Source organism: Plasmopara halstedii (assembly GCF_900000015.1).
Source record: "Plasmopara halstedii genome assembly, contig: Scaffold_816, whole genome shotgun sequence".
Lineage (NCBI taxonomy): Eukaryota > Oomycota > Peronosporomycetes > Peronosporales > Peronosporaceae > Plasmopara > Plasmopara halstedii.
The window spans coordinates 459,663-487,555 of NW_020187732.1; the positions used below are offsets into that span (position 1 = coordinate 459,663).

A 27,893-nucleotide genomic window follows, 5' to 3' on the forward strand; every position below is an offset into this window, starting at 1 on the left:
AGGCCGATCTCATGCTGCCTGTACAGCTCTTCAAGATCTTCATTTTCATGAGGTTACGATTGGTGTTAAGGGATTGCGTGTCAATTGAGCAAAGCTATATATGGACTCAAGCAAGCTGCAAGTGCTTGAACAAGACGACCGATCACGTCTTTAAGAAGAACCATTTTAAAAGTTGTGGAGCGGATCAATGCGTCTATGTAAGGAAAGTGAAAGAAGGTTTTATATACGTCTGTCTATATGTCGATGATAGATCATTGCAGCCAAGACGAGCAGCGAGATTCTAGAGGTCAAAGGGATACTAAAAAGTGTTTTCAAGATGAGGATCTCGGTATGGCGGACTTCATCTTGGGCATGAAGATCGACAGCTTTCACACTGATGATCAAGCAACCACGCTACATTTGCGACGTGGCCGGCGATTTGGACAGAAAAACGCCAAGGAGTCGACAATCCATGTACGTCTGGTATCAAGTTGTCAATATCGCAGTCACCAAGTACAGAAGCTGAGCGTTCAGAGATGCGGTCAAGATCATACCGCTCACTAATTGGATGTCTGCTATAAATTACAACTTGCACTCGGCCGGACATATATCGTTACACAACTGTCTCGATTTATCGAGAATACCGATTTACCACATTGGATCGCCGTAATTCGTGTACTACGGTACTTAAAGTTGACACGTCATCACGGAGGGACAGGAGAGGTGATTGTTGAGGCTTTATCGGACGCAGACTGGGGTATCAACACCGATGACAGACTGTCTGTCCCAGGTGTGTTGATCAATATTGAAAAAGCTTGTAATCAAGTCCAAGTATCAGAACTGTCGCATTAAGTTCCGCAGAAGCAGAGTATATGGCGCTAAGCTTGTGCACATGAGAAGAACTCTGGACGCGCGCAATGCTTAAGGGGATGGGTCAAGAACAAGTGGAAGGCACGCAAATATGGGAAGACAATTAAGGTGCGATAACTTTGTCAAAAACCGCAGGCTATCACGCTCGTACAAAGCATGTGAACATCTGACATCTCTTTATTCGGGAGGACATTCAACATGGATTACTCAAGATTGGCTACATCGATACGAAGAGCCAGCTTGTAGATATGCTAAGCAAGGCACTTGGGACCAAGATGCTCAAATTTCTGGGAAAAGCAACAGGCATCAAGACCAAGCGACAAAGCACACTCAACATTAGCGGCGAGAACGTGTGTGAATTATACACCGCTGATAGCATGTAGATGACGTGATAATGATGACGGTCATGTTCACAATTACTATCATGTATTCGAATGCTGATTACGGACATAATCGTATCCGTTCCATGGTCCGGTTAAATGAGGTTACATATAGAAACATCTTAAAGGATCTAGAAAGACAGATTCAGATGTAGCATAGAGTTGTGAGCGAGAAACCCTAATATATTCAATCCGGTTTTTTCATCTGCTCAGCAGTGACCTTGGAAAGCAGGGATGTTCCACTCTGTCCTTGGCGACGGCCGAGGGGTTACGTCGATGGACTTGACGCGCTAGGCCATTTTCCCGTGCGACAGGGGGAAGGGCAAGGCTGCGCATACGCGCGAAGTGCTCTTGGGGCAGGAAGGCAACCTGCAAGGTCGAAGTGGGATGCCCCGCACGGCGAAGTGCATTTAAAGCAGCTCGACTGATAGGATTATCATTCAGGACTACTCACGACGGATGAGCCGGTTTCACAGCAAGCGATGCGTGTACCGGACGAACGTCAGCCCGGGCTCATGATCCGCAAGTTCGACGGGATTGAGATGTACCGAGGTCTGAGCTACGGGTTTCTGGAATGGGGTCGGACAATCATGCGCCAAATCCGGTATGTGCAAGCAGCGTGTGGCTCTGACTTCTGACTAGTTTAAGGACATGAAGACCGACTTGCTCGGTTACTACTTGAGTGGGACGGCCGAGCGATACTAGATCAAGCAGGAAGAGACATTTTGGCGCCAGCTCCCGACGCTGGACCATATTATGGAGCGACTTCACCAAACGTTTAAGACGACGATCACTGCGTCACAGTCAATGAGACAATTTACGGCGAAGAATGAGGACAAGAGGACCTGGCCCGAGTACTACCTGTACTTGGTGGCAGTAAGCGATGCGTGCGGAGGTGCTAACACGGAAGTGCTCGATAACATTGTTCACTATGCGTCGAGTGAGCTGCGTACGAAACTATTGACTAGATTTGATGCCAGGCGCCTTGACTTACTCGCTCAAGCTGAGGAGCTCATGCATTTCGCACAGGCTGTCGAAATCGATACGAGATGCCCTGCTTTTTTGGAAAGACGTTGTTGCAAACATCATTGAAAGCATATCACGCGTCGAGACGCGAGCGTGCTCTGAATGTGGCAAGGTGGGCACGTTTTGGCTGCTTATCTCAGCGAGAAAAAGAAAATAAGCATAATGGTGCCAAGGGTGGCTGGAGGAGAAACGACAAGAAGATGGCAGTTGTAAAGTACACTTTGTGCGTGCAGGATAGAGGCACCCAAGACAAGTTCTGGGTTTTGGACAGCGGTTTGAGCCTGCATCTCGTGAACAATGCAGCACTACTGGAAGATGCTTGCGAATGCGAAGACTAGTGCTTAGTAACTGATGAAAAAAATGCTTCAGCTGACGCTGGTTGGTAGCGTTGGCCTTCGGATAATGGCGCTCGGCAAGCCGAGCATCTTTCGCCTAACGGACACCTACTACGCACCAAGCTAGCTCGCAACATATTGTCGTACGGCATGCTAAAACTCAAAGGATACGGACTCGAGTCTACAAACGTACGGCGAGCAATCAGATCGCTCAGCGCTGGTGACATCATCATTGATGTGGCAATGCAAAACAATGTGTTTGTTTTGGAAGCGCAAGCCAAACACGAAACCATCGGCAAGGCTGGCTCCATCGTGGTATCGATCGCTAAGAGGAAGGAGCGCAGAGAACGTGATGGGTAAAACACTCATGCATTTTCATCAGCGCATCGAGTGCATTTCGTATGACACAATCGAGATGATGGCGCTTGAGCCTGGCTCTGAAATATAGCTCACAAGCTGTCGATGCACGGTGTGCGTCACGTGCACCCAGAGTAGGCAAACTAAGAATGCGCAGTCAAAAACTAACACGGGCGAGCGCTCTTCGATCAATCGCACCGGTGGTGAGATTTGCTCGGATCTTGAGGGACCGATGACTCCAACGCACCGACTTGAGAATCGGTACCTCATTAACTTTGTCAATCATAAGAGCAATTACTGCCTCGTATTTCTGGCGTGCATCACGGATCAAGCGGTAAAAAGGTCGAAGAAATTCTTGGTGCTCTTTGAAAGACGTTTTGACTGTAGCATTCATGAACTACGCACAGATGAGGATCGGAACATCGATTGGTATTGCAAGTCCGTAGCCGTGTCGGTCCGTAGCCGTGGAATCAGGCATCAAACAGCAAGGCAGAACGTATGCTCCGGGTCCTTCTAAACATGACATGCTCTATGATTTTTGCAAGCAAGATCCCGCTGAAATTCTGGGGAGATGCGGTAGAGTACTCGGCCTACATACTAAAATGCAGTCCCGCGAGCTCGAATGTCAACCAAACATCACCAATTGAGGTGCTGACAAGTCAAACGCCTGACCGCCGTGACATAGTCATTTTCGGCTTAGTGTGCACAGTATATCGTGACCCGGAGAAGAACTATTTTGCGCATGGGGGTAGATTGGTATCATCATGGTTTGCAGCGACGTAACCAAGGGACATCCTGTGTTCATACGCAAGAACAATGACGTGATCGTGACCCAACACGTAAAAAATAATAAAGCACCCTTCGACTTTCAAAGCGAACAGTTACGCTACGAAGCAGGAGCTGAGGAGGAGACGCCATCGGTTATCAGTGTCGTAGTGAAAGCAAAAGGCAAGACTGATCAACTTTGGTGGGTACGTGCGTCACATTTCACACGAGGGCTGCCAAGCCAGCGGCACAAGACACAAACAAACGACAAGTGATGTAGCAGCTGTTATACAAGTTTACGAGACTGATCCAAAGACACATGCTGAGGCAATGTGCAGTTCAAAGCTGAAGGCTGGGGAAAGGCAATGCTCTAGGATATCCTAGCTCTCGAAAACAACGGCGTCTGGAATGTGATCAAGCAACCGGCAGGGTCCAACATGTTACAGTAAATGGGTATTCGAGACCGAAATGGATGCGAATGACGCGGTGGAGCGTCTGAATGAACGTCTAGTTGCGTTCAAGAATGAGTAAGTTTATGGCATAGATAATGCGCTCACTTTTACGGCCGTCATGGATATGTCAATAGTAAAGGTGATTCTAGGTCTTGCAGTGCAGCGGTGATACCGCAGTCTTTTGCTTAAAGGGAACTTACTAAGGTCATCGATCTTATGTTTTAAACAAGAACTATTACGAGCGTAGCGGTTTGAATTCCGCTACTTTCAAGAATATAAAAAAAAGCTTAACTAAGGCAAAGACGCTCTACTGTTCAAAATTAAAACTGTGTTTAATTGGTTTATTTGCGGCGGAGCCGCCTATATCTAAAACCTTGGGTTATCCTAATTAAATAGTCAGACCTAATCAATGTGCATAACTACTGGCAGTCCTGAAACGTAGTGGCTTCTTGTTACGGTGTTGCCATACCATTATATGATTACACCAACTTATGTATTCCACACCTTTGTACATTCACGCAATCTTGTGCAACCCACTCTTTCATACAAGGGCACGTATAGCCCCGTTACCATAAAAATGTGTATGCCCACAATCCACATTTAACTGTCGCCTCATACGAAGCCCACGGGTCTGAGACACCATTACGTCCCTATACCACTTTTAAACATTCTCCACTCAATGATTCCTGTGTCTATGGCACGAAAAACACCCAGACTAGCTGGTTCCGAGGGCGCCCGCGGTTAGAGCCTTTCTTCGTCTTCTGCACGGGATGCATCTCCGGGCAGTACGTCCGCGGCATCATGGTAAGTACATCCCAAGCCCTCGGCAACCGAGCGCCAAACACCGCGCCCGCCCCAAACGACGGGTTTCCTCCTAGAGGTTTCGGAGGAAGTCTATTACGAGTCGGATACTCATTTCCCAGCGTAGGAAGACGGGAAGGACGGAGTGCACCAACAGCGCGACGTGAGCTCAGCTCGAACTTTGTGGACACCGTGTCCGTTCCCGACCTCTTGACTTCTGGCTGAAGGGATTTTGTTACGTTTCACCCCGTTTACATTAAGTCTTCATCCGGCTGCGTCGCTGATATCACACGATTGATTGTGTGCAACTGTACGAGCTCGTCAATCTCAGCCTAGCTGCCTGCCATCTTCAGCAACATTGTGCTGTTGAAGGCAAGCGGGCATTCGATCGTCTTCTCCGTGACGTAGTCCTCGCTCGCGGCTTTCTCGAGCAGCTTGCACACTCTGTCGACCTTCTTTTGTTCTTTCGCGAGACGGTCAGGGAAGATATTAAGAAGCCTCGTGTTTTTGTCGTCGAGAATCAACTCGGTCACTGGAGAAGTCTTCGATGTCTTCTTGATTTTCGTGTGGTGCTTATCCACAAAGAAGGCGGACAACTCAGGCCACATGGTTGCTATGCACAAACCTATTTTGACGATTTTGCTAAATGACGAATCTAAAAGACACATTGGACACATGCGAGTTGGGCTTGAGTACACGTGCTAAAACATGCTATTTGCCACCTTAGACGTGTGCGGCTTTGGTGCCGACGATATTCTCTGTCTGAGCTGGATGGTATAAAGGCTGATTTCGCAATTGTAAAGGCCATTGTTAATTGGTCAGTACCTCTGTTCCAAAAGAACTTAAGAAAGTGTTTTGGACTGGCCAACTACTTACGCGAGTAGCGTACAAATAACGTCGACAGGGTACAAATCACCGCTTATCTCTTAAAAAAAAGCTGAAAGTAGTGTCGGTGTACGATGGAAGAGGCGATCTCCAAGGTTGAGAGAGAATGATCATGTGCCTTACAAATCTAGCTTTCCTGGATCTAGCACGTTCATTTCACGAGGTCGGAGTCGCTACAGACAACGTAATAGGCTGTCAATGGGTATTGTGATCGCGTCGAAGTCTCGCCAGATAAAAGCTGCTGAGAAGAGCCATTTCTGTCTATAACAATGAGCTTATTGCAATGAAAGAAGCCCCTGCCAAATTTAAGGCGCACTTACTTGGTGCTAAGCCAGTTGTGATCTGTACAGGTCATGCGTCGTTGCGCGCAGCAACGTCTTTGCCACACATCTCTCAGTTAAGTTATGGTGGCAATTCGTATTACCGAATACAGCTGTAAGGTATGAAATATCAGCCGGACCGGCTTGATGCAGTGGCGGATGCACTTTTGCGTCGGTCCGACTTCACTTGTCGCTTGTAACAACGCTGACGGTGCCAATTTATAAGGCGATACGTAAAAGGCAATAAATGCTGCGCTGCTGAAGCTTTAGGAAAGAAATTGTTTTCAAACTTAAAATCGGCTAAATTAAAGCGCGCGGTTTCACATCTTCACCGCTCCGTCGTTCCCGAATGCTTGCTGTATCACAGCATTGTTACTCAGCGTGAAGTTGTACCTCATGACGAGGACTACATAACATAAAGGTATGAGAAACATGACAACTCTTTAGGTGACCATCTCGAAAGAGGAAGACATACTGCTCGGAGCGCTATGTATTTGGTAGCTTTAGCACGCAGAAGTGGGCAAGCACATATTTGTGCAGCGATAACGTGCTAGCGGATTGATCTATTCCGCAAGTGGCAGCGCCTTTTGCCAGCCTGTCGGTCCTAGCAGAGTGCTGTCAATAAAGACTTTACATTCGGTCTCCCAAAAGCCACATCCGTAAGTATACCGGTATCTTTGTGTCTGTGGACTGCCTGAGCAAGATGGTTCGATTTGCTGCTATCAGCGACAATGTGATCGGTGAGGAAACAGCCAAGCTGGTTCTCGACAAACTTTTTTTGCCGTTATGGATAGAGATGTGCACTTCAAAGCAAACTTTTGGCAAACATGAATCAAGCTGCTTGGCACCAGAATAGATATATTAATCGTTGACCATTGGAAAGCAGTTGGCTGGGCCGAACGCTTACATCGCGATGTGACGAATATTCTCCAGGGCACTTGCGTGAAGAGACTGCGGTGCTGCAGCGAGTCGCTCCAACTCATTTATTGTGCATAAAACCTCGCAGTAAATGCTTCTACAGGCTTTGCCCAATCGTATTTTATTGATGTGATAGATTAAGAAAGCATAATATATGTTCATGCAGCAATTAGCCGGAGGGATCCTTCCCATAGGTCTTGGGTAACAGAAGGCATTTGGGCTGGATCAATAGCTATTAAGGGCTTGAGGCTCAAATTGATTCCTTGCACTTTACTGTGCCTGCTTTTCTAAAGGTAATAGCACCAGAGTCCCACCTAATCAGATCCCCGACACGAGTGCGATCTTCACCACTGAAGCGCTAAGCAAAAATTCTTGATGGGGATGCCGAGCTGTTCTCCAATGAGAATGGTGGTCGAAATTATCGACTTCCAGCTAAACGCCTCCGCCCTCACCCGACAATACACTTCCTAGCCGCACAGGCGCTCACTTCACTCGGCTTCTCGCTACACAAGTGTCAGATACTTTATCGGATAAAAGTGGCAATATCTTGTCGTGTAACAAAACTGGACTTTGCTCATGAATCCGTACTTGCTTTAGTGCAAGCGCGAGAGTCACGCCAACTCTTGCCCATATAACGTCGTAACCACCGTTTAATTAGCCCGAGTTTGCTGGCCGCGCTGGTACGGAGCTCTTACACGCATAAACATGCGGGCCTTTCGCTCACACCAAGAACAAACGAGCGTAAGACAGTTACCCTGTGAGCAATTCAATACAGACATGCCATCACTTCCCGAGAGAACCGTTTGCACAGAGAGCATCAGCCGTCCGAATGACCCTGCCCTCCGTAAATAAATTTGAAGCTGGCAAATGTGCCGATAAGGATCAAACTCAGTTTGTGATTAGGTGAAATATATGTCACATCATCCGCCTTATGGCTTTACAAGCTGGTTTTAGCAAAGTTTACTTCCTTCTATAGTGCTATCTCTCACTTGACTTCGCCAAGTACAAAGTTCAAAGCGGACGTCGAGGTGACAATCGATCATCTCAAGGTTTTGCTCACATCTCTACTCGCTTCCATATGACAGCTGTAACAGTGACCGACCAAAGGTCTTTTTTACAGCGAGGTCGGTTCCCTCGCATCACTGAGAAACGCGCATAGATGAAGGACTTTACCTTTTCTGATAGTCAAAGAAACGAGGAGGGTGCGCCAGGTCGTAAGTGGCCACGACATCTCACCGAAGTATCCTCAAGCTTTTACGAGCATTTCGAATGAAAGTGTCAACTTCACACGATACGAGTAAAAGGCCTGGTGTATCTACCGGCACACCAAACGCGAAAGTGGGCCGCCTCTTGCTCCTCGAGTAGCGCTGCGGAGATCGACCATCTCGCGTCTGGCTCTTGTGGGATCTTTTGATTGTAACGATGTTGATTATACCCAAGGGACACAGCGTGCGTCCAAGGCTGAAAAAACCATTTCTTGGATTTTTTTTTGAGTTTGATCATCGCACAGCCTAGCTCGAGGCACCCCCAGCGGTCCGAAACCGCATCGCTGTTTTGGAGCAGAGGGAAGCCCAGCTATCGTGGATGGTGGTGGCATTGCTTCGTCAACAACAGATTTCTCAACGTTCGAAAGGCTCACAAGAGCGAAATCGTGGTATGACTTTAGCAAGCCAATTAGAACACTGGATGTGTTTGTATTTGCGTCGGAATAGTCAGAAGACAATTCAACCCCTATTTTATTCGACCGCTCACGGTCCTATATAGCACGGCTACATCGTGGTCTATAAATTGCAGACACTTTATTTGCAGTAGGTTGGCAAATTGCATTAAGTCGATACTATTGCCCGGGCCAAGACTCATAACCAGCGTTGGTAAGGCTGTTGTTGAGAGCAAAGATTATACAGCATGATTGTACCTTCACCAAGGAGAGTGATGATGAAGCCAGATTGAACAGCGGCATTTAAGTGTCATGTTATTGGTATTAGACACTGGCCAGACCGCAAAGTTCGTGGTCTTAAGCACTCGCTCCAGGAGCTCGAGCAGCGCCAGCACCAAGCTCAAGACAGTCTAGGTCTCCCACTTTCAGAAAAGCAGCCGCGCCTTTTGCGCTAGGCCTTAAAAAAAGTCATTGCGTACGGTCCACACAAAGTGAAAGTGGAGACAAAATGCATTTTGTCCCCAGTATGGTTCACATCTTGGTTGGGAAGGTAAGCATTTTACATTTGGTACAATTGCAAGGGTCTTGTGCGCGTGATATTAGGGGGTAATATAATCTAATAGTTTCATTTATATGAGCCGTCCTAGGAAATAGCATTATATTATTAGTGAAGATTAATGATCAACAAAGTGTAGATTGTACAATTTTCTACACATGCGCTAAAGCGAGATGATATAGTCATCAAAAATAACAACGAACTTGGATTTTTTCTCTTGTCATTGATAATTTAAGCAAACTACTTAATTTTTTTGACTTGCTAGAGTCATGTTTCAATTGATGTCACAAAGATAGCCGTCACGAAACAATTGTGGCTCAATGCAAGCTCTCGCTCGAGTAATAATCACAAAGCATACAATCAAAAAGGTTTGAGCAAGTGCCATTTTTCTAATTTTTGATTCCATGACAAACTAATTAGCTATGAAACATATGATTGTGTAGAAATATTATTCCGAATATATTTAAAAGTAATGAAAGAATAGAAAAAATATGTCATACCGTACTGGGCTTGCAATAGTCCACAATTTCAAAAAGTCAAGCAATAATCAATCGGACTAGTCTTAAATATCCATTTCTTCAATCCTACTTTCTCAAGAAGTTAAGTCATTTCTAAAAAATAGCGCAAATACCGAATGACCCCTCACTTCTTCGGTTGCTCGCCTCAGCTTGATAATGAATCGAGATAACTGCGAGTAGCTGATTTTTTTATGACGTCGCGTGCATACCGAGGTCTGACCGTAGCAGACGAAGGAGCGCGTGGCAGGATTGCCAGAAGTCAATTAAGTGTACTATATATATTAGGAAAACCTAGGGTCTGAAATATTAACAGCTCTGCCGCAACTAAACAATATAATACAGTTGCATCTTTAAACAGAAGTGTTCGTTTGCCTTTAGAACTTAGAAGTAGCGAATCGCGGTCCGCACTCTGGTTCTTAGAAAGATCGTAACGTCGGTTACCTTAGCTCTAAGCAAAGTGCTACGACAGCCTCGCTGCAGTTTACCTGTGGTCAAAGTATCAGGTTGTGATTCACGTTTGTTAGTTTTTGGAGATTATGTTAAAGGTGGTAGGTAAGCAACAGATTAGATATGCTCAACGCTAGTCATAATCAGAAGGTCGATCAGAAAACGTTTTAAATGAGTGGATGGCTACCTCCGAAGCACTCGCACGTATAAATCGCTGGGTCGAAGTGTATCATTACATTTGTGCTGATAAACGTGTTCCATATGTATATAACCACGACCGCAGCAAAAACAAAATTAAGCTACCGAAGAAAATGCGAGCACATCTATCCTACACGATTTTGCTGATGTTACAAACAAGTGCGTCCTGAATTTATACCAAGCTTGGGACTTAATTGATAGCCGTAACGGCTAGCTCACGGAGATGAGTGAGGCTGTTAGCAACAAGAATTTGGTATGATGATTCTCACCTCCACGTCCACATTATGTTTGTGCTTCGTGAGGTCACGCCGCCCTAGTCAAAAGTTTACTACGTCAAATCTGGTTTCTAAAGCTAGGTGGATGGGCAGCGCAGATTCCTTATACAGTGTGTAAACTGAGTTCGATACTCCTCGGCGATTTTGCCAGTATTCAGTATCAAAGGTACGATCATCATGGCAGAAATGGATTTACCCCCACCTTTGCTGATCCCAGTGTAGGGGATACCCCAAGGTGTTGTGACTTGCGGGTCAGACACGCGCGTGAAGCGGCTTTCGAGTGCTCATTTGGCTCCTAGCAGTTCGCCAATGCGTTAGGTTTGGTTTGCAGCATCGAGACCAAAAACCACAACGTGATGATTGCGTGAGCTTGCAGACGGGCATGTTAGTTTCCCTGAGCGCTGAATCAAACAAGAGTAATTAACTAGGCAAGAGTACCGACAGCACTAAGAACAGCGGCGATTGTAGGGTTTAGAAGGCCGCACCGCACCTACTGGGTGCTGTCGTATACCCGCGACGAACCAGACTGGTGAGAAGCGAGACGTCATCTCGATAGACTATGACGCGCCTTACGCTTTACAGACAAAACACCGTCGGGTATTCGAACGCTGCCCGGTAGCTCGTGGCTCTGCCTTCACTTTCTCAGTATAGCTGAGAATTACCGCTCAACAAGCTACTATGATGTGTATTCCAATCAGGTCTACTTGGTGTTATATCTGGCATTCTATGCCACATCCACCGCTTTTTCAAAAAAAGACGGATGCGCACAGAAGACTTCCATTCTGACCACGCCAGTGCGGAGGCCCTCGAAAAAGACGGTCACTGTGACCGCAACGGGGGGGGATCGGCTGCCTTCCCAGCAATGAGAGTTCGCAACTCTTTGTCAAAGTCCACCAACTGCTTCTTGCCCTGTCGGGCGACAAGGAAACGCGATCGAATGCGATATGCTTGGTTAGGCGGCGAGAACACTCGTGATTGCTGCAGCTTCAGCTCCGTCCAGGAGAAAAAGGCCGCCTTAACCGAAGTGCCGCACATCAGTGCCTATTCCCGCACCCGACTTCCGAGCTTGGAGATAACTAGCGCGACGCGTTGTTGCTCGTTCTGGAGCATGGTTACCGTATATATACAAACAAATTGTCAGACACCTCATACGTGTTCCGCATGCCGCTCCGCCACTGAAGCAAAAAAAATCTTTGCATATGCCGGTCTCTGTCTCAAGCGCTGCCCAAGGCTGAAAAAAGGGGTGTTCCGGTTATTCCAATTTTTTATGCCGCACGAGTCTCCTTAATACCCCAAATTGTGATGAGACTTTCCATACATCAGGCGGGTGAGCATGGGCGCTTAGGGACGGGTTAGGTACAGTACCAAAGTTGTTACTTTGACCAAAATTTAAGCGATAAAATTTCGTTAAATGAGCAAATATATACGTCCCGTTAAAAGTGCCTGGCATCTGAGATTCATTGAAGGGGGTCGTCACTACGTAGTCATAGAACGGCACCTACTCACAGCCGTCTTATCTAAAAAAATCACTGCTGGCTCCACCTTACCCTTTAATTCTAATCCTCATCATTAACCACCGTATTATTTTACCCATTATGGTAATCTCTCTTTATCACATTAAGATAACGAAATATACAAACAGCACATACATTTGGTCATATACACTGTGTGCAATGTTCAATTTGTCCTGGTGTGGCTAGCATGTGCCGTGAAACGTTTGCCCTGTGGTGTGAAAATGAAGGTGAAACTTTTTACATGAAATTCATCAAAAGAATATCGGCGGATTAAATGCCCGTGGCGGGATTTATTCAAAGAGCCGTAGTACTTAGTCAAATTAAGTGCATAAAGTAGGCTTAAACTCAAAATAACTATGTCCGTAAACCAGCATCCGTAATCACGATAGTAACTGTAAACATGACCGTAATTCTTGTGACGTCATCTACGTGCATTCAGCGGTGTAAGCTTTACAATCCCACTAACCGCTAATGTTGAGTGCACTTTGTTGCTGACTTGGTTTTGATGCCTGTTGCCTCGCGCATAAACATGAGCATCTTGGTCCCAAGTGCCTTGGTGAGCATATCTGCAAGCTAACGCTTTGAATCGATGTAGCCAAACCTGAGCACCCAAATGCTGAACATATCCCGAATAAAGTGAGGTTTAATGTCCACATGCTTTGTACGAGCGTGGTAGCCCGCATTGTTTGCCAAAGCTATCGCACCTTGATTTTCCTCTCAAATTCGCGTGCCTCCCACTTGTTCTTGACCCATGTCCTTGAGCATTGCGCGCGTCTAGAAGTTCTTTCTTGTGTGCACAAGCTTAGCGCCATAACTCTGTTTCTGCGAAACTTAGTACGACACTTCTTTGATACTTGGACTTGAACACAACCGGAGCTTTTCCAATATTGATCAACACACCTGAGACCTGTCGTCGGTATTGCTACCCCAGTCTGCATCCGAAAACCCTTCTATATTCACCTTCCAGTCCTTCTTTGAAAAATGATCTCGTGACTACGTGTTGGATTTAAGTAGCGTAGAACGCAAATTGCGGTATTTTAATGTGGTAACCTGGGATTCTCAAGTAATCGAGACAGCTGTATAACGATATATGCAATGGCCGGCCGAGTGCAAGTTCTAATGTATAGCAGACATCCAACCAGCGAGCGATATGCTCTTGACCGCATCTCTGAATGCTCAGCTTCTGTACTTGGTGGCTGTGACGTTGACAGCTTGAGACTGGACGTGAACTGATTGTCAACGGATTTTCTGTCCAAATCGCTCAGCCACGTCGATAATGTACCGTGTCTGCCTGATCATTAGTGTGGAAGCTGACCTGTCGTGGTCGATCTCCATGCCCAAGGTTAACTTCGCCATACCGAGATCCTTCATCTTGAAAACACTGTTCAGCATCCCCTTGACCTCTAGAATCTTGCTGCTCGTCCTGGCTGCAATAATCGTAGCATCGATAAATAGACTAACGTACACAAAACCTTCTTAAACTTTCCTTACGTATACTCATTGATTCGCTCCACAACATTTAAAATGGTTCTTCTTGAAGACGTGATCGTTCGTCTTGTTCCGGGCACTTGCAGCTTGCTTGAGTCCATATATAGCTATGATCAATTGACACACAAATCCTTGAGTTCCCTTAATACCAATCGAAACTTCCATGTAAACACGATCCGACAATACACTGTTGAGAAAGGCGTGTCAACGTTCAGCTGCTCCATTTTGTAGCATAATACAGCACACACTGCGAGTACAACTTGAACTGAGTTCAAGTTGGCCACTGGAAAGTAAGCCTCGAAGAAATCCACACCGTATAACTGCTTAAATCCTTTAGCCACCAATCGTGCTTTGTAGCGCACAATACATCTTTTCTGGCAACGCTTCTTAGCAAAGGCCCAGCGGCATCCAATTGTACGTCGAACTGATTCTCGTGGAAAGAGTGTCCATATTCTGTTCTGGCGATGCGATTGATATTTGGCGTTCATCGCTTGTCGCCAATGTTCTGTTTCGTCACTAGCCATTGACTGCGCATACGTGGTAGGCAAGCCCGATTCTTCACCAACACTTACAGCGTAAGCAAGAACAGCTTCAGCCAGAAGGCCGTCATCATCAATCCTTGCACGCTCTGGAGATGGTGGCCCTTCGCTTCCTTCCAAACATTCTACGGCATCTGATATGTTCTCCAACAACAACATTGGTTCGCGTGTACGCCTTGATCGTTCCGCTTGCGGCTGAAAAACGAGTCGATCTTCCTGTGCATCCGATGTAGGAGTTCTGTACTCTGTCAGTTCAGAGCGTACTGAGGCCGGTAGTCGAAGAACTTCGATCATCTATTCATTTATGTCCGACTCCTCCTCATTCATTGGATCATCTGGAATTTCTTCTTCTTCTTCACACTCCATAGGCTCATATTGATCTTGTTGGTGTTTTGTCGACCAGAACACTTTCATCGTTGTTCTTGGTTACGTGTATCAATTTTACTTGTTTGGGTGGGTGCGTCTCATAAATGCCGCCCGCTTCACCGTGATACTGATATCTTGTCTTTCTCCAAATCTCAAACTCGGTATCCCTTGATGTCTTTGACATAACCAGAAACATGCACTCAAAGCTTTTGGCTTCAAGCTTCATCCTCAAAGAGCCGTAGTATTAATCAAATAAGTGCATAAAGTAGGCTTAAACTCAAAATAACTATGTCCGTAATCAGCATCCGTAATCACGATAGTAATTGTAAACATGACCGTAATTCTTGTGACATCATCCACATGCATTCAGCGGTGTAAAGTTAACATCATTTACACCAGTATTTCCTAAGCAATTGATTGGACGCAGACGATGATAAAACTATTTTTCAAAAGCAAGATTTCACTTACTATCAATCTTTACGAAACTTCACCGCCCAGGGTGACGCCTTGAAAAGAATCCTTATCAGGAAAATGAAAAATGCAAACTTAGATCTAGGATGTTGTAACGAATGCATCTTTGTACAGTCGAACTAAAGGCCTCAAATTATTTATGCTCCTTCTAGGAAAACTAAGCGCCGAGGACAGTATGTATTAATATAAATCTTGCTCATCATTGATGGTGACTCGCTTAATTTTCCATCTTGCCTTCGGCTCCGTCGGTTCCAGTGCAGCCAGCTTTTGCAATGACCATTGACAAGGCACGAGGAAAAATGGTGCAGAATTTGGGACTTTAACTTCTCTCGCATGGAACAGTACGTAGCAATGTCGATAGTTACCTCGCGTTCAAAATGGAAGTACTAATCGAGATTTCAGGAACGGGATATAATTATGCATCAGATACGGCGAATATTGTTTTAAGTCAGATTTTTGGGTGGGACGACACAGGTGTCATTGCAGCATCCGTAATGAAAACATACTCGATTTTATACGTAAGTCATCCGTGCTAGACGTATTCATGTGCACACTGGTTGTTCAAATTATTTTGAAACGCCAAAATAGGTTCTTACGACTTTTACTCCACAGCACTAGCGTTAGTGTGGTGATAAGGAGTCTCCATTTTTCCAAGGCTACGTTTCGTATGATTTAATTCTAGCAAAAATTATTAATCTTCCAATATTTTTGTCACACACCATTCTTTATTTAAACGTTTTGGTGAACGTTCAAAAGCATTATCTTCTGATCCAATTAGCCGGTAGATAAGCGAGTTAGAACAGCGAGTGAGACGTATCGGAATTTAACGTGCATTACCGGTCACATCGGGGGTGGCACCTGGCAAAATTACACAAAAAGATTTAACGCATCAGCTCATTAGACCATACAACTTCTTTGAAATGCAATATTAAAACTGGTAAAACAGCAGACAGCCTGGCTACGTGATTTGATGTTTGCAGGCACTGTTAGTCGCAGCACTGTTTATTCAGTGCTCTTCGGAAGTCTTAAATACTATTTTCATTCATCAAATCACAGTTAACTTGCTCTCAAAAGTCGCCATAATACACTCTGATAGCAAATTGTCAATTCGTTGTGCTTGCAGAGCCTCTAAATCATGTTCTCCACCTCATTTTCAAGGCTCTGAATGACAAGATCCGAAGAAAAGTTCATGAATACTACTATTAGAATTTACAAATTATTTTGACTTTTTGTTCCTTGTGCTTATTTGCATTCTTGATTGCGTTATGTCTTGGGTATCTACAAAGCAATCTGCAACATCAAAGGTATTTTGCTAGAGCATTTTGAATCATTGATCCCACTCGACGCAAACTAGCAATTTCATCTACTGTATTCTCCACGATATTCGTCTCGTCGCCTACCGATAAACTAAGAAACAAAAAGTTTGAAATCTTTTACCGAAGGCGCTAAGACCTTTTTACAAAAGCTAACATTCATTAAGTGACTTTTTGCATGATAGCAATCAGTACGTAATCGTCATGCATTTCGCTACATTTTAGTTTCGGCGACAGTATTGAATTCGTGGCTTTTATTGCGGTCGATGCCACCATAGCATCAAAAAGGAATTGGGAATGTTCGAGCTGGCATTAATGTCCATTGCGACGACGATCTATATCAGTGTTCATTAAATTCAGTATCTCACGAGTCAGCCGGTTGAGTGGATCCCCGCGCCACAACACGCGATTGCTGCAACTCAACTGGTGGCTTCTTGTCAGGGTGTAGCCACACCACAGTGTGATTACACTTACTTGTGTAATACGGTCCCACAATCTTGTGCGACCTGCCCTTCCATACGAGGGTGCGTGAAAGCCCGTTACACACTCCCCATTAAAACTGCGAATAACCACAATGCACGTATAACGGTCGCCTCATTTGAGGCTCGCGTGTCTGATACACCTTAACGTTCATTAAGAACGACTTTGAACATTCTCCGCTCTATGAGTCTTGTGTCTACGACACGCAAAATACCCAGCCTAGCTGGTAGCGAGGGCGCCCGCGGGCAAAGCCCTTCTTCTTCAGCACAGCGTGCATCTCCGGATAGTACGTCACGGCTTTACGGAGAGCACATTTCGATCCCTCGGCAACTGGGTGCAACACAACTCGCCAGCCCCGGGCGACAGAATTCCTCGTCGAGGAGTCGGAGGAAGTCGACTACGAGCCGGACACTCCTTTCCCAGCATGGGATGACGAGGAAGATGAAGTGCGCCAACGGCACGACGTGAGCCCAGCTCAAACCCTGCGGACACCATGTTCGTTCTTCGACCTCTCGGCTTCCGGGGGAAGTGGTATGTCTGCCAATCGACGAAGCACAGGAGTAGCAATTAAAGGCTGTCCACAGGATGCTCTCATGCGCTCGTATCCATATTTTGGTCCTAGGCCCCCGTGTGGAATACGGTTTCGGATCCCGCTACTGAAGCGAAAGACGCGGTCACTCGATCGTTAGGCGTCTACGTAATCGGGCCTTCGGCCACTACGCAGGTGAGCTTGACCATCGGAAAGCTCTGCGAACTTGCTTTTTGGTACACAACGAGATCCCAATGGATCGGTGCAAAAAGGCTGTGCTTCTGTTTCCGCAATGCGGACCATCCCTGTGGTGCGAGGCCACAAGGACGTGGACGTGCGCGTAGAGCGCCATCTTAGATTTGACTTTGCCAAACTCTAGGCGCAACGCCAACTTCCTGCGTATTGTCGCCCTACGACATATGGAACAATCCATAACGCTACTGCGAAGTCTGTTGTTTCCCACACGGGTGAGTCTACGACCGCAGCAGCTCAGGGCTATAGCTTGAGTTCGGCTCATGGCCCTTCGGCTTCCTGGGCTACTGCCGAGAAGCGCGGTGCGCAAGACAACGTGAAACGTCATGGTACTTCTGGTCAGAAGCGTCTACGACGTTTGGGCAGTCTTGCTGAAGTGGCACCTCAAACTTCCACGAGTTATCGAAGCTTGGGTATCCCCGCCACTTTACAAGATATTAAGTTAAACCCGTCGACCCACAAGGCGTTCCACGTGGTAGTGGATGCCACCATTCTCGTCGAGAAGAGTCGGCGGCGACCTGGTCTACCGCTGTCCGGTGACTCGTGATGCTCTTCGAGCGTTGGAGGCCAAAGTCCGTTGTTACCGGTACTCTGCCGAGCATCTCTCCGAGGTCGCCTACCGCTGTGCGGATGAGGAACGCAGCTTGAAGCGAAACACCACACATTTTTCCCATTTTTGCGCTCGGCCCTCAAGCTTGGAGATAGCTAGCGCCACGCGCCGTTGTTCGTTTTGGAGCATGGCGGATGCCATAGCCATCTCGGTCCCTCTCACCCAGAGAAAGATTTTCCCCCATCCTAACTCTCGAAGGTCTTTAACGATCATCATGAGCGGCCTGGGTTGCAAGGAATCCTCCGTCGACATCGAAGGATTCTGCTGTAAGCGATCTAACAGAGCATTTTCATGGCTAGAGAGCGTATCTAGGCGCGCGCTTATAGCCTCGGGTCATTGCGCAACGAGGTGCTCCACAAGCCCAGGGCCCAACAGAGACATCAGCTTATCAAGCCCGTCCTGTATGTCCTGGGGCACATAGGAGTATTCCCCCTTCCTCACTGAAGATCAGTCGTAAAGACTCAGGCGTAGATTCACTAATAGTGCTATCAAGTGAGCGGAGCTGCCGTAGCTCTTTGCTCAGAGAAAGCTTAGCTAAGATCACCGACCCTACGTTCTTTCCAAGAATCAGTACTAGTGTAGCGGATCGCAATCCGCTACTTCTAAGTCTAAAGCCTTACCAAGGCAAACGAACACTTTTGTTCAGAAACGAAACTGTATAAAATTATTTAGTTGCGGTAGAGCCGCCAATATCTAAAATTCTAGGTCTACCTAATTACTATAGTAATACGTAATTAATATAATAATACCTAATTAATATAGCAAACTAATTTTTGTATATTAATATGCATTACTACTGGCAATCCTGCCACGTGGTAACTTTTTGTTACGGTGTAGCCACACCACTGTGTTATTATACTAACCGTATATTACACACTAGCACAATCTTGTGCGACCCGCCCTTTCTTACAAAGGGACGTGTAAATCCGTTATATTATCCATGCTGGCAAAAAGAATTTTGATGATCAGCTTAGATGTGTTCTCACTGGCCATAGTTTTACTGTCAGGCTTTTGCTCATAAAGCTGCTGAGACCACAATGTCACTATTACTGCATGCATCTTTCGAAAGCTAAAGAGTACATACTTTTGAAGGGCCCTCACTCTACTTCAACCGGCGGGCAGGCCATATGTACCAATGCATGCGGCGATGGTCTTCTTCGTTGATATGTTTCATACCTGTCAAAAGTTATATATGTTGAACCACCTTAACATAGCGATCATTGAGAAGAATGTCTGTTTTCACCCTATAAATTACCGCACCATCTTTTTGTTCTGTGGACATTGTTTTCGCTTTTCGCAATGGACAAGTGATTCGCACGGTTTTGCAGTATAACGGATTTGGGAAGGTTGCCATTAGGTATAACGCTGAGGCTCAGAAATTCGTGGGTCGTCTTCCTATTGATATTATAAAAGTATGAATGTATTCATAGCGTGCTCGAATAATGCCATGTGAGTCATAAAGTTTGGGACAGCTCCTTTGTTCACTTTAAGGAAAACATTTGTCTCCTGTGGTATTCTGTGCGTGATCCCCTGAGGCAGCACCTAGCCTCGCGATCAAAAACAGCGGTGCGAACGTGCAGCCAAAGCCATAACAACGCGACATTTGAGTTCCAGCCTCCATACTCTCGGAGCTTTTAGCTATGCAATACATGTTGCAATTCACCCGTACGCCGTTCATATTTCGTTAATATTATCTGGCGAAGTCAACATCGTGACATGCGACATTAACAGTGCGGGTGAAACAAAAGCGTGTCCACCACCACACCAAGCCGTTCCAGTGCCTTAAGGGTATGCTCAGCGAGAAAAGTCAGACCATCCTGTGGCTGTGACAAACGATCTGTATTGATCAAAAACAATTTATTGACATGTGCGAGAACTTAAAAATAGACAAGGTCATAAGTGGCAAATTCCATAATTATCTGTGACGCTTAAGCTGGCGAATTTTGCGATCATGCTTATTAACACCGTCTCAACGGCAAAGGATGAAGCGTCACAGATGGCACAGAATGATCGATTTGAATTTGAAAGAGCCGGAACTAATGCAGCGATATAGTTTTTCTACCTTGAGGGCCATCGCATTTCTAAAGGAGATTAGTGAGGCGTGGAACCATTTCGATATAGCTTGGACTATACTTGTTCTGGTAGTTGGTCAAACCATATTCATAAATGAGATGGCAAATCCACCATAGCCTTGATTTTTGCGAGGATTGCCCGCAAGCCATATTTTGAATTATGTAACTTTACCGAATGCGCCTTATACGCCTGGTTTGGAGGTGCAAACACTCGCAATATCTACCGCCTCATATGTTCCTACGGTTTCTCACAGAGGTACTGCACGTTAGGTGCCCATCCCTGTGTGTGGCCTTCCTGTTTGGCGACCGCAAGTGCAACACATGTTGCTCTTTGCACGAATTGACGGCTATTTCAACCTCCCTCGTATTTTCTCTTTGTCTCGGCCCAATGCTCTCTCACCGGCACCCGGTTGGGGCGCCCATGCAGGTCAAATTTTCATAGCTCGTCAACGCCTCCAGGCGAGCGAATACCGCATCGGGCTCTTTGGCTGCCAGTTCTCTAATCCCGTCGGAACAAACAATAGACATAAGCACAATGAGTTGGTCTAGTTGTCGGGAAGTCAGGCTTATATTCCATCCACACAGAGGATATTGCAAGAGGATATACCACTAGCGCCATCAAATACAACTGAATTGTCGTGTACTTTGCACAAAGAAAGTTTTTTTCTCAGAGTCCGCGTCAACAAACGTTCAGGGGTTGGCTCGTGCCCTCCAATCAGGAGTGGAGCTTAAAGGATTAACACTGTAAGTGAAACGGGGTTACACATACCCTAGTAACATGTGTGTGTGTTACACTAAATGGGCATGGTGTAAACACACCCAAACAAGAATATGGTACGGGGCTGGATAGCCAGTATCTATACAAGTATTTAGATTTTACTATACATATTTACGAAAATCTATGCATTTAAAATTAGGCGGCTTTGCCGCAGATAAAAATAAAAAAATCAGAATTTGAATTTGAACGGAAGAGTTAATTAGCCTTGGGTTAAGGTTGTTTTTACTCTTGGAGTAAGCGGACTGCAATCCGCTAATCTCGTACTTGTTCAAAGTATAGAACGAGAGGACGGCGACCTAACTTACGCTTCCTTTAAGCGCAAAGATACGGCAGCCCCGCTACACTTGGTAGCACTTGTAGTCAATCTACACCTGAGTCATTACGACTGATCCTCTGTGAGGATGAAGCAATTATCCTCTTTGCCCCAGGGCATGCAGGACGGGCTTAAAAAGCTAATGTCCTTGCTGGGCCCTGAGGGCGTGCAACACCAGTATGCGCAAGGCCCCGAGGCAATCGGTGCGCGTCTAGAGGCGTTTTCAAGTTACGAAAACGCGCTGTTAGAGCCCCCGCAGCAGAAGATGTCTGCTTCATTTGCGTCTATGAAGCCACCGCCAGTAACGGATGACTTCCCCCCGCCCTAAGCCGCTCATGGTGAGCGTTAAGGTTTTTGAGGGGGAGGATGGAGAGAGTCTCCTGCTCTGGATGAGAGAGATTGATATGGCCATCGCATCCGCCATGCTCCAGACCGAGCAACAGCGCGTGGCGCTAGCCATCTCAAAGCTCGGTGGTCGAACGTGAAAATGGACACTGCGGTGCGGCACTTTGGTCAAAGCTGCGTTTTCCTCCTGGACGGAGCTGAAATTGCAGCTCTCGGGAGTGTTCTCGCCGCCTGATCGGGCGTATCGCGTGCGATCGCGTTTCCTTGCCGCCCGACAGGGCAACAAGAAATTGGTGGACTTTGTCCAAGAGTTGAGAACTCTTATTGCTGACATGGGCATAGATCTTCTCCTGAGGCGGTCGCAGTGACTGACCTTAAGGAGGGCCTCCGCACTGGTGTGGCCAGAATGGAAGTCTTCCGTGTGCATCCGTCTTCTTTTGAAGAAGCGGTGGACGTGGCATTGTATGCCGAATTCAACTTTAGTCAGCACGACTTGACTGGAGTGCGCACCCTCAGAGCCTGTCCAGCGGGCCTGAGCCAATGGATCTCAGCTATGCTGAGAAAGAAGAGTGAGAGCTCCGAGCTGCCGAGCAGCGTTTGAACACCCGACGGTGTTTATCTAAGAAGACACCCGTCACCTCCGGACCGGTTGTCCCCTGCGCAAGGCGCGTGAAGGTTCATCGAACTGATGTCCCGCTTCTAACCAGTCTGGTTTATCGCAAGGAAACAAAAAAAGCCAGTAGGCACGAGGCGCCCTACTGGGCAAGAACCAAGTTATGTTGTGCCTCAAAGAGGTAGAGGGCAGGAAGGTCCATCATCGAAGAACTTCGTACGAAATACCGGGGTTGCTGGTCGTAAAAGCGACCGTAAAGGGCTTTGATGAGCCATAAAAAATCCTTATCGATTCTGGAGCGTCGGGCAACTATGCTCGGCGCTCCACGATCGAAGGAAGTCAGCTGTATGCTATAGCGCTGGATGCGCGGTTGAGTGACACCGTCACTGTTCGTTTAGCTGCGGGGGCTTGTTCTACTGTGCCGAGAGTCTATGTGGACGTCGGTGTCAAGTTCCCTGACTTTGATAGCATGGAAAACTGCCTAGTCTTAGACTTGGATGCAAGATATGACCTTATTCTTGGTATGGCATGGCTGGAACACCATGAGCCATGAATTGATTGGATGTCGAAGACCTGAGCGCTACGTGCACGTCTCCTAGCGGAGCTTTGGTGATTCATGAACCCACCCCTGCTAGGAAGCAGAAGCGATATTGGCGCTGGCACTGGACCGGACCGGTCAATGTGCTGGATTCCGGAGTATTCGAGTTGTCAAACACAAATGTGTTTTGGACAAGAGTCCTGAGCGTGGCTCGCGGGCCGAACGTGGAGTAGCAAGTAACCCACTGAACGCTGCTCAAGTATTGGAGCAGTCGCTACACGCCAAGAGTGGCATGGTCGGTCAAGGGCCGAGGCATTGAGGGCGAGGCCTATCTGATGCGCGTGAAGTGGCATGTAATATACTGAGCACTGCTCACATTTCGAAGCAGTTGCTGTATGCCAAGCGTGGCTTGGTCGGACGAGGTCCGAGGCATCCTGGTCAAGGCCCTTCTGATGCGCGTGGAGTGGCACGTTATAGACTGCGGAAATAGCAGCTCTTCGTCGGATGTTGTTGATAACATCAAGGCTCCGATGGAGCAGGGAGTGGGGACACTGGACGACGCCGTGCGTGTTCCCATTTGTCTCGATGAGACGTAAAATCTCTATAAAGAGGAGACGGCAAAGCTGTATGTTATCTGCAAGACGCAGGGCGTCGACCCTGACCCAGGGTGTGTCCACTGTAGACTATAGCGCACAGCTATACACCCTTGTCAACGGTGTGACGGGGGAGGAAGATGGCGACGTCTGCGGTGGATGCTCTTCTTGAGATGGACGAGATGTCCTTCGAAGAGTTTGGCGGTTCCTTGAAAGCAGGCAAATAGCCGAGATGGGCATTATAAGACCGAGCGAGGAGATTAACTCGTAGTCGCTTCTGATTGAAGCTGTCCTGGGGGCCATTCAGAGGGTCCTAAACGCACGAAGTGGATCTTTTATCCTGATGGATCCATCGGATCCGTATTATTCTCTGGTAAAGGAATTCCAAGACGTCGTCTTCAAAGACCCGCCGTCGGTCCTACTTCCGAACCGAGATGTGCGTCATGATATTGGCCTGATTCCGGGAACCAAATACTGCGTAATACGCCAATGGCCCCTTGTCGCAGATGCGTTGTTCGACGCATGCCTCAAAGGTAGATGATCCCGAAAACTCTTTAGAATCGTTCTTAGTTACTCTTTGGAATTTAGATAGATTGAGAAGGACTTCGTATCGTAGTGTCTATTCAAAACATTGTGCTTAAGTGAATGCTTTACGGGTACCCACAGCACCGTATTTTCTACTCCCTCAGCGCGCCTTGCACTTAACTGAAACTGCTCGTAAGAGCATGATCAGTATCGGAAGTCTACTCCCTAACGTATCAATGAGCCACCGGAAAAGGCGTAGTCTTCGCGGCCGAAGACCTATAACCTTTCTCGCTGAGAATGCTGAGATTTACCTCGACAAGTACGGTCATTGTTATTCTTCAAGTCCCGGTTCGGCGCCTTATTCCTTTTCAAACGACATATGATCATTCTCCGATAATAAGTTACTCCCTATGCTCTGCCCCGAGTTATACGTTTGCTGTGACGGAAAATGCTACACCCTCCTCGGAGCTCACAATAACTTTTAGCTCTTTATAAGTGAGCTGGGGACGGACACATATAGCCGTGCTTGCCCGTCTGCAAGCGCAACAGATGCGACAACTTTCTCGATATCAGGCACAATCGATTTAATCCATCAGAGGTTGCATCGGGGCGCAGCGAATCCCTTACATGCTTATGTATGCGGGCCTTCTGCTCATACAGCGAGCGAATCAAGCGTTCGATAGTCTTTGCGCGAGAGCTGTCTGACCCCTAAGATCACCACTTCAGAGGAGCACCACATCGATCTAGCGCAGCAGCAGTCAGGTGAATCCGTACCCTTATGAGGACTGCATTTTTCTTCGCACGCTGGTGAAATCACCGAGAATTGTCGAACTCAATTTTCGCACTCCATGACGATGAAACGTCGCTTCTCCCGTGTGTAAGCTTTACAAGCCAGAAACACATCATACTGGGACATGGCTTAATGCTTCATGTTACGTAGCACTTATTATGACGTGAATGTCGAGGTGGAATTTTCTGTCAGAAGCTTTGCACGTCTTGATAAGTCGACTGGTATAGGCAGAGGCCAAACATCATGCTGGAAAGTTGGCCGGACCTCATTTGCTACGAGGAAGCGCGTTGCTCAGGGCTACCATGCTTTTTTTCTAGGAGATACGGCAAAGACGTAAGCAACGATAGCTCCGGGGCTTTCTTGCCAAATAGGACTGTTCCCAGCGTAAAGGTAGAAGTCAGGCCTCCGGCAGCTAGACAAGCTTGATCAGCGGAAAGCTCTGCAAGCTCGCGTTTTGGTACCACAAGAGATCCCGACGGATCGGTACCGCGCTCAGCTTCAATCCTAGAAAGGAGGTGCTCCTGTTCCAGCAATGCGAACCATCCCTGTGATACTCACCTCTGGCGAAACCGCAGATGATGAGGAGCTCTTTTAGCGATGGGTGTAGCGGCACCGAAAACTTTCTTCGCTGTCTACCTTACAGCGAAGTCACAAGGAAGTAAACGTGCGCGTTGACCGCTATCTCAGATTTGATTTTGCCAAACTCAAGGCACAATGTCGGCTTCCTGCGCATTGTCGCCATGCGACATATGGAACAATTCGTAACGCTCGCGCGTGCTCTATTGTCTCTCACACGGGTGAGTTTACGACCACAGCAGCTCAGGGTCATAGCTTGAGCTCAGCTTATGGCCCTTCGGCTTCCCCCGAGAAGCGCGGTGTGCAAGACAACGCGAAGGCACTGGTTCATCTGATCAGAAGTGCCAACGACGTCTGAGCAATCTTGCCTAAGTGGCACCTCAAACTCCCACGAGTTCTTGGATCCCCGCCACTTTACAGGACATTGGGTTAGATCCCGTTGACAACGTCGACCCACAAGGCGTTCCACGTGGTAGTGGACCCCACCATTCTCGTCGAGAAGAGTCAGTGTCAGACGATGACGACTTGGTCGGTCGCCGTCCGGTGACTCGCGATGCGCTTTGAGCGTTGGAGGACAAAGTCCGTAGTCATCGGTACTTTGCTGAGCATTTTTCCGAGGTCGCCTACCGCTGTGCGAAAGTCTGTAGCACTTTATGCACCGACTGCCTCGCGTTGAAGATTATCGTGCTCTGTCGGAGCGGCTCCTAGCCGTCGAGCAGACGAATACACCCCTTCGTGCGATGGTGAAGTAACTTGCGCCGTTGGAATGGGAGGTTGTTACACTCCGTGCTCAGAAGCCGTTGCTAGTTCAACTTCTGGGTGACCGAGCACCTTTGAAAGCCGCCCCGGCGCCAATGCTTCTGCGTTCACTTGCACCAGAACCTCGGTACGGCTTAAGCAAGCCACATAAACACCTGATGGGTGTGCATCCTTCTTGGAAGGTTCAGCGTATACGCTAGGCCTTGCTAGGCTGCCCAAAGAGCAGTGTTACGTCATCGACCTTTACGTGCGAAGCACGAGGCAGGAATGGTGCGTGAGAGTAGGTCTGCCCATCCGACGCTCACGTTTTGTTTTCAGAAGCCGAACGGCAAGTGGCGCATCGCTCACGCTCATGATAAGCTAAATGCTGCCACCATACCGGCACAGACACCGATTCCTAGAGAGGATAATCTTTAGAACGATATGGTTGGCTGCACAAAGTGCAGCGCACTCGAATTTATCGATGGGTATTATCAAATGCTCATGAGAGCTAGTGATATTCCGCTGACAGCGGTAAGTACTCCGAGCGGGATGCTCTGAAAGTGGTTGGTGATGCTTCAGGGGCTGTTAAATGCACCAGCTTTTCTTAATCGTCTTGTGACGCGTTTTTTGAGGCCCCATTGAGCACATGCACAAACATACTTTGACAACATTTTCGTCCACAGCCCTGCGGAGGCACGAGTCCATTTAAGAGCGGTGCTCGAGTGCATGCGCACGAATAAGCTGGATGCTAATGTCGATATGTGCATCTTCGGCGCGATAGAAATTCTCTTTATACGGTGCTGCATTGGACAGCACGGCTTTCGAGCGGATCCCGCTGATGTCAAGGCCATTGCAGGCTAGCCGGTTCCGAAGAACCAAAAGGACTTGCGCAAGTGGCTTGACATCGCCAATTATTTGTACAAGTATAGCACAAATTATGTGAAAATGGCACGGCCATTGTATAATCTCCGTAAGAAGTAGAAAGAATGGTGTTGGGACACCGACCATCAGGAGGCTTTTGACAGGGTCAAAGACAGCCTCCTTCATGCACCAATACTGGCGTCGCCAGACCCTTATCCTCCTTGAAGTGTCGCCTGTGACGCTTCGGACTTCGCCATCGGCTGTGCACTGCTGCAAGCAGACGCCGAGGGGCAAGATATGGTGATCTCGTTCGAATTTCGCCGTCTTAAGGTTGCGGAGAGAGTCTATCCAGTCTACGACAAGAAATTACTTGCGATGAAGTATGCACTTTTCAAGTTCAGGGTGCACCTGCTTGGCTCAAAGCCGTTCGTATCTACACAGATCATGCGTCCTTACGCACTGCGACTAAGTCGCCTCACCTCTCGCAGAGGATGGTCAGGTTGCTCTAATTCCTTGCAGAATATGAATTTGAGGTGAAACATAAGCCAGGAAAGCAGAATACTTTGGCTGATGCGTCGTCACGCAGACCAGATTATAAGCTTGCTCGTGTCACGGCGGTGACATCGTCAGCGACGAATTTGATCCGCGCCGCATACGCGGGTGATCGTATGTGTGTAGCGCTGCTATAGGCCCTCGAGAGCAAGGAGTTTGAAAACTCTGACAAGACATTGAAGGCGCAATTGCGTGGACGGTTACACCGATATTTGTAGACTGGACTATGAGCTTGCTCATGTCACGACGGTGACGTCGTCAGTGACGGATTTTATCCGCGCCGCATACGCGGGTG

At 47.3% G+C, this 27,893-nt stretch overlaps 4 protein-coding genes across 4 annotated transcripts; 2 read left to right on the forward strand and 2 right to left on the reverse strand.

Annotated features, from left to right (window-relative positions):
• Nucleotides 1-8,993: 8,993 nt before the first annotated feature.
• PHALS_14050 (uncharacterized protein) lies at nucleotides 8,994-9,200 on the forward strand (the record flags this gene model as incomplete). Its single annotated transcript, XM_024729784.1, has 2 exons — nucleotides 8,994-8,999; nucleotides 9,054-9,200. 2 exons carry the CDS (start codon nucleotides 8,994-8,996, stop codon nucleotides 9,198-9,200), a joined length of 153 nt encoding a protein of 50 aa, XP_024580127.1.
• A 2,685-nt stretch (nucleotides 9,201-11,885) lies between these two features.
• PHALS_14051 (uncharacterized protein) lies at nucleotides 11,886-12,189 on the reverse strand (the record flags this gene model as incomplete). The annotated part of the gene is made up of 2 exons (XM_024729785.1): nucleotides 11,886-11,960; nucleotides 12,031-12,189. 2 exons carry the CDS (start codon nucleotides 12,187-12,189, stop codon nucleotides 11,886-11,888), a joined length of 234 nt encoding a protein of 77 aa, XP_024580128.1.
• A 1,325-nt stretch (nucleotides 12,190-13,514) lies between these two features.
• On the reverse strand, nucleotides 13,515-14,694 carry PHALS_14052 (retrotransposon ty1-copia subclass; the record flags this gene model as incomplete). The annotated part of the gene is made up of 4 exons (XM_024729786.1): nucleotides 13,515-13,680; nucleotides 13,745-13,848; nucleotides 13,930-14,518; nucleotides 14,594-14,694. 4 exons carry the CDS (start codon nucleotides 14,692-14,694, stop codon nucleotides 13,515-13,517), a joined length of 960 nt encoding a protein of 319 aa, XP_024580129.1.
• Nucleotides 14,695-15,494: 800 nt separating this feature from the next.
• Nucleotides 15,495-15,735, forward strand: PHALS_14053 (uncharacterized protein; the record flags this gene model as incomplete). Its single annotated transcript, XM_024729787.1, has 2 exons — nucleotides 15,495-15,635; nucleotides 15,706-15,735. 2 exons carry the CDS (start codon nucleotides 15,495-15,497, stop codon nucleotides 15,733-15,735), a joined length of 171 nt encoding a protein of 56 aa, XP_024580130.1.
• Between the last annotated feature and the right edge of the window lie 12,158 nt (nucleotides 15,736-27,893).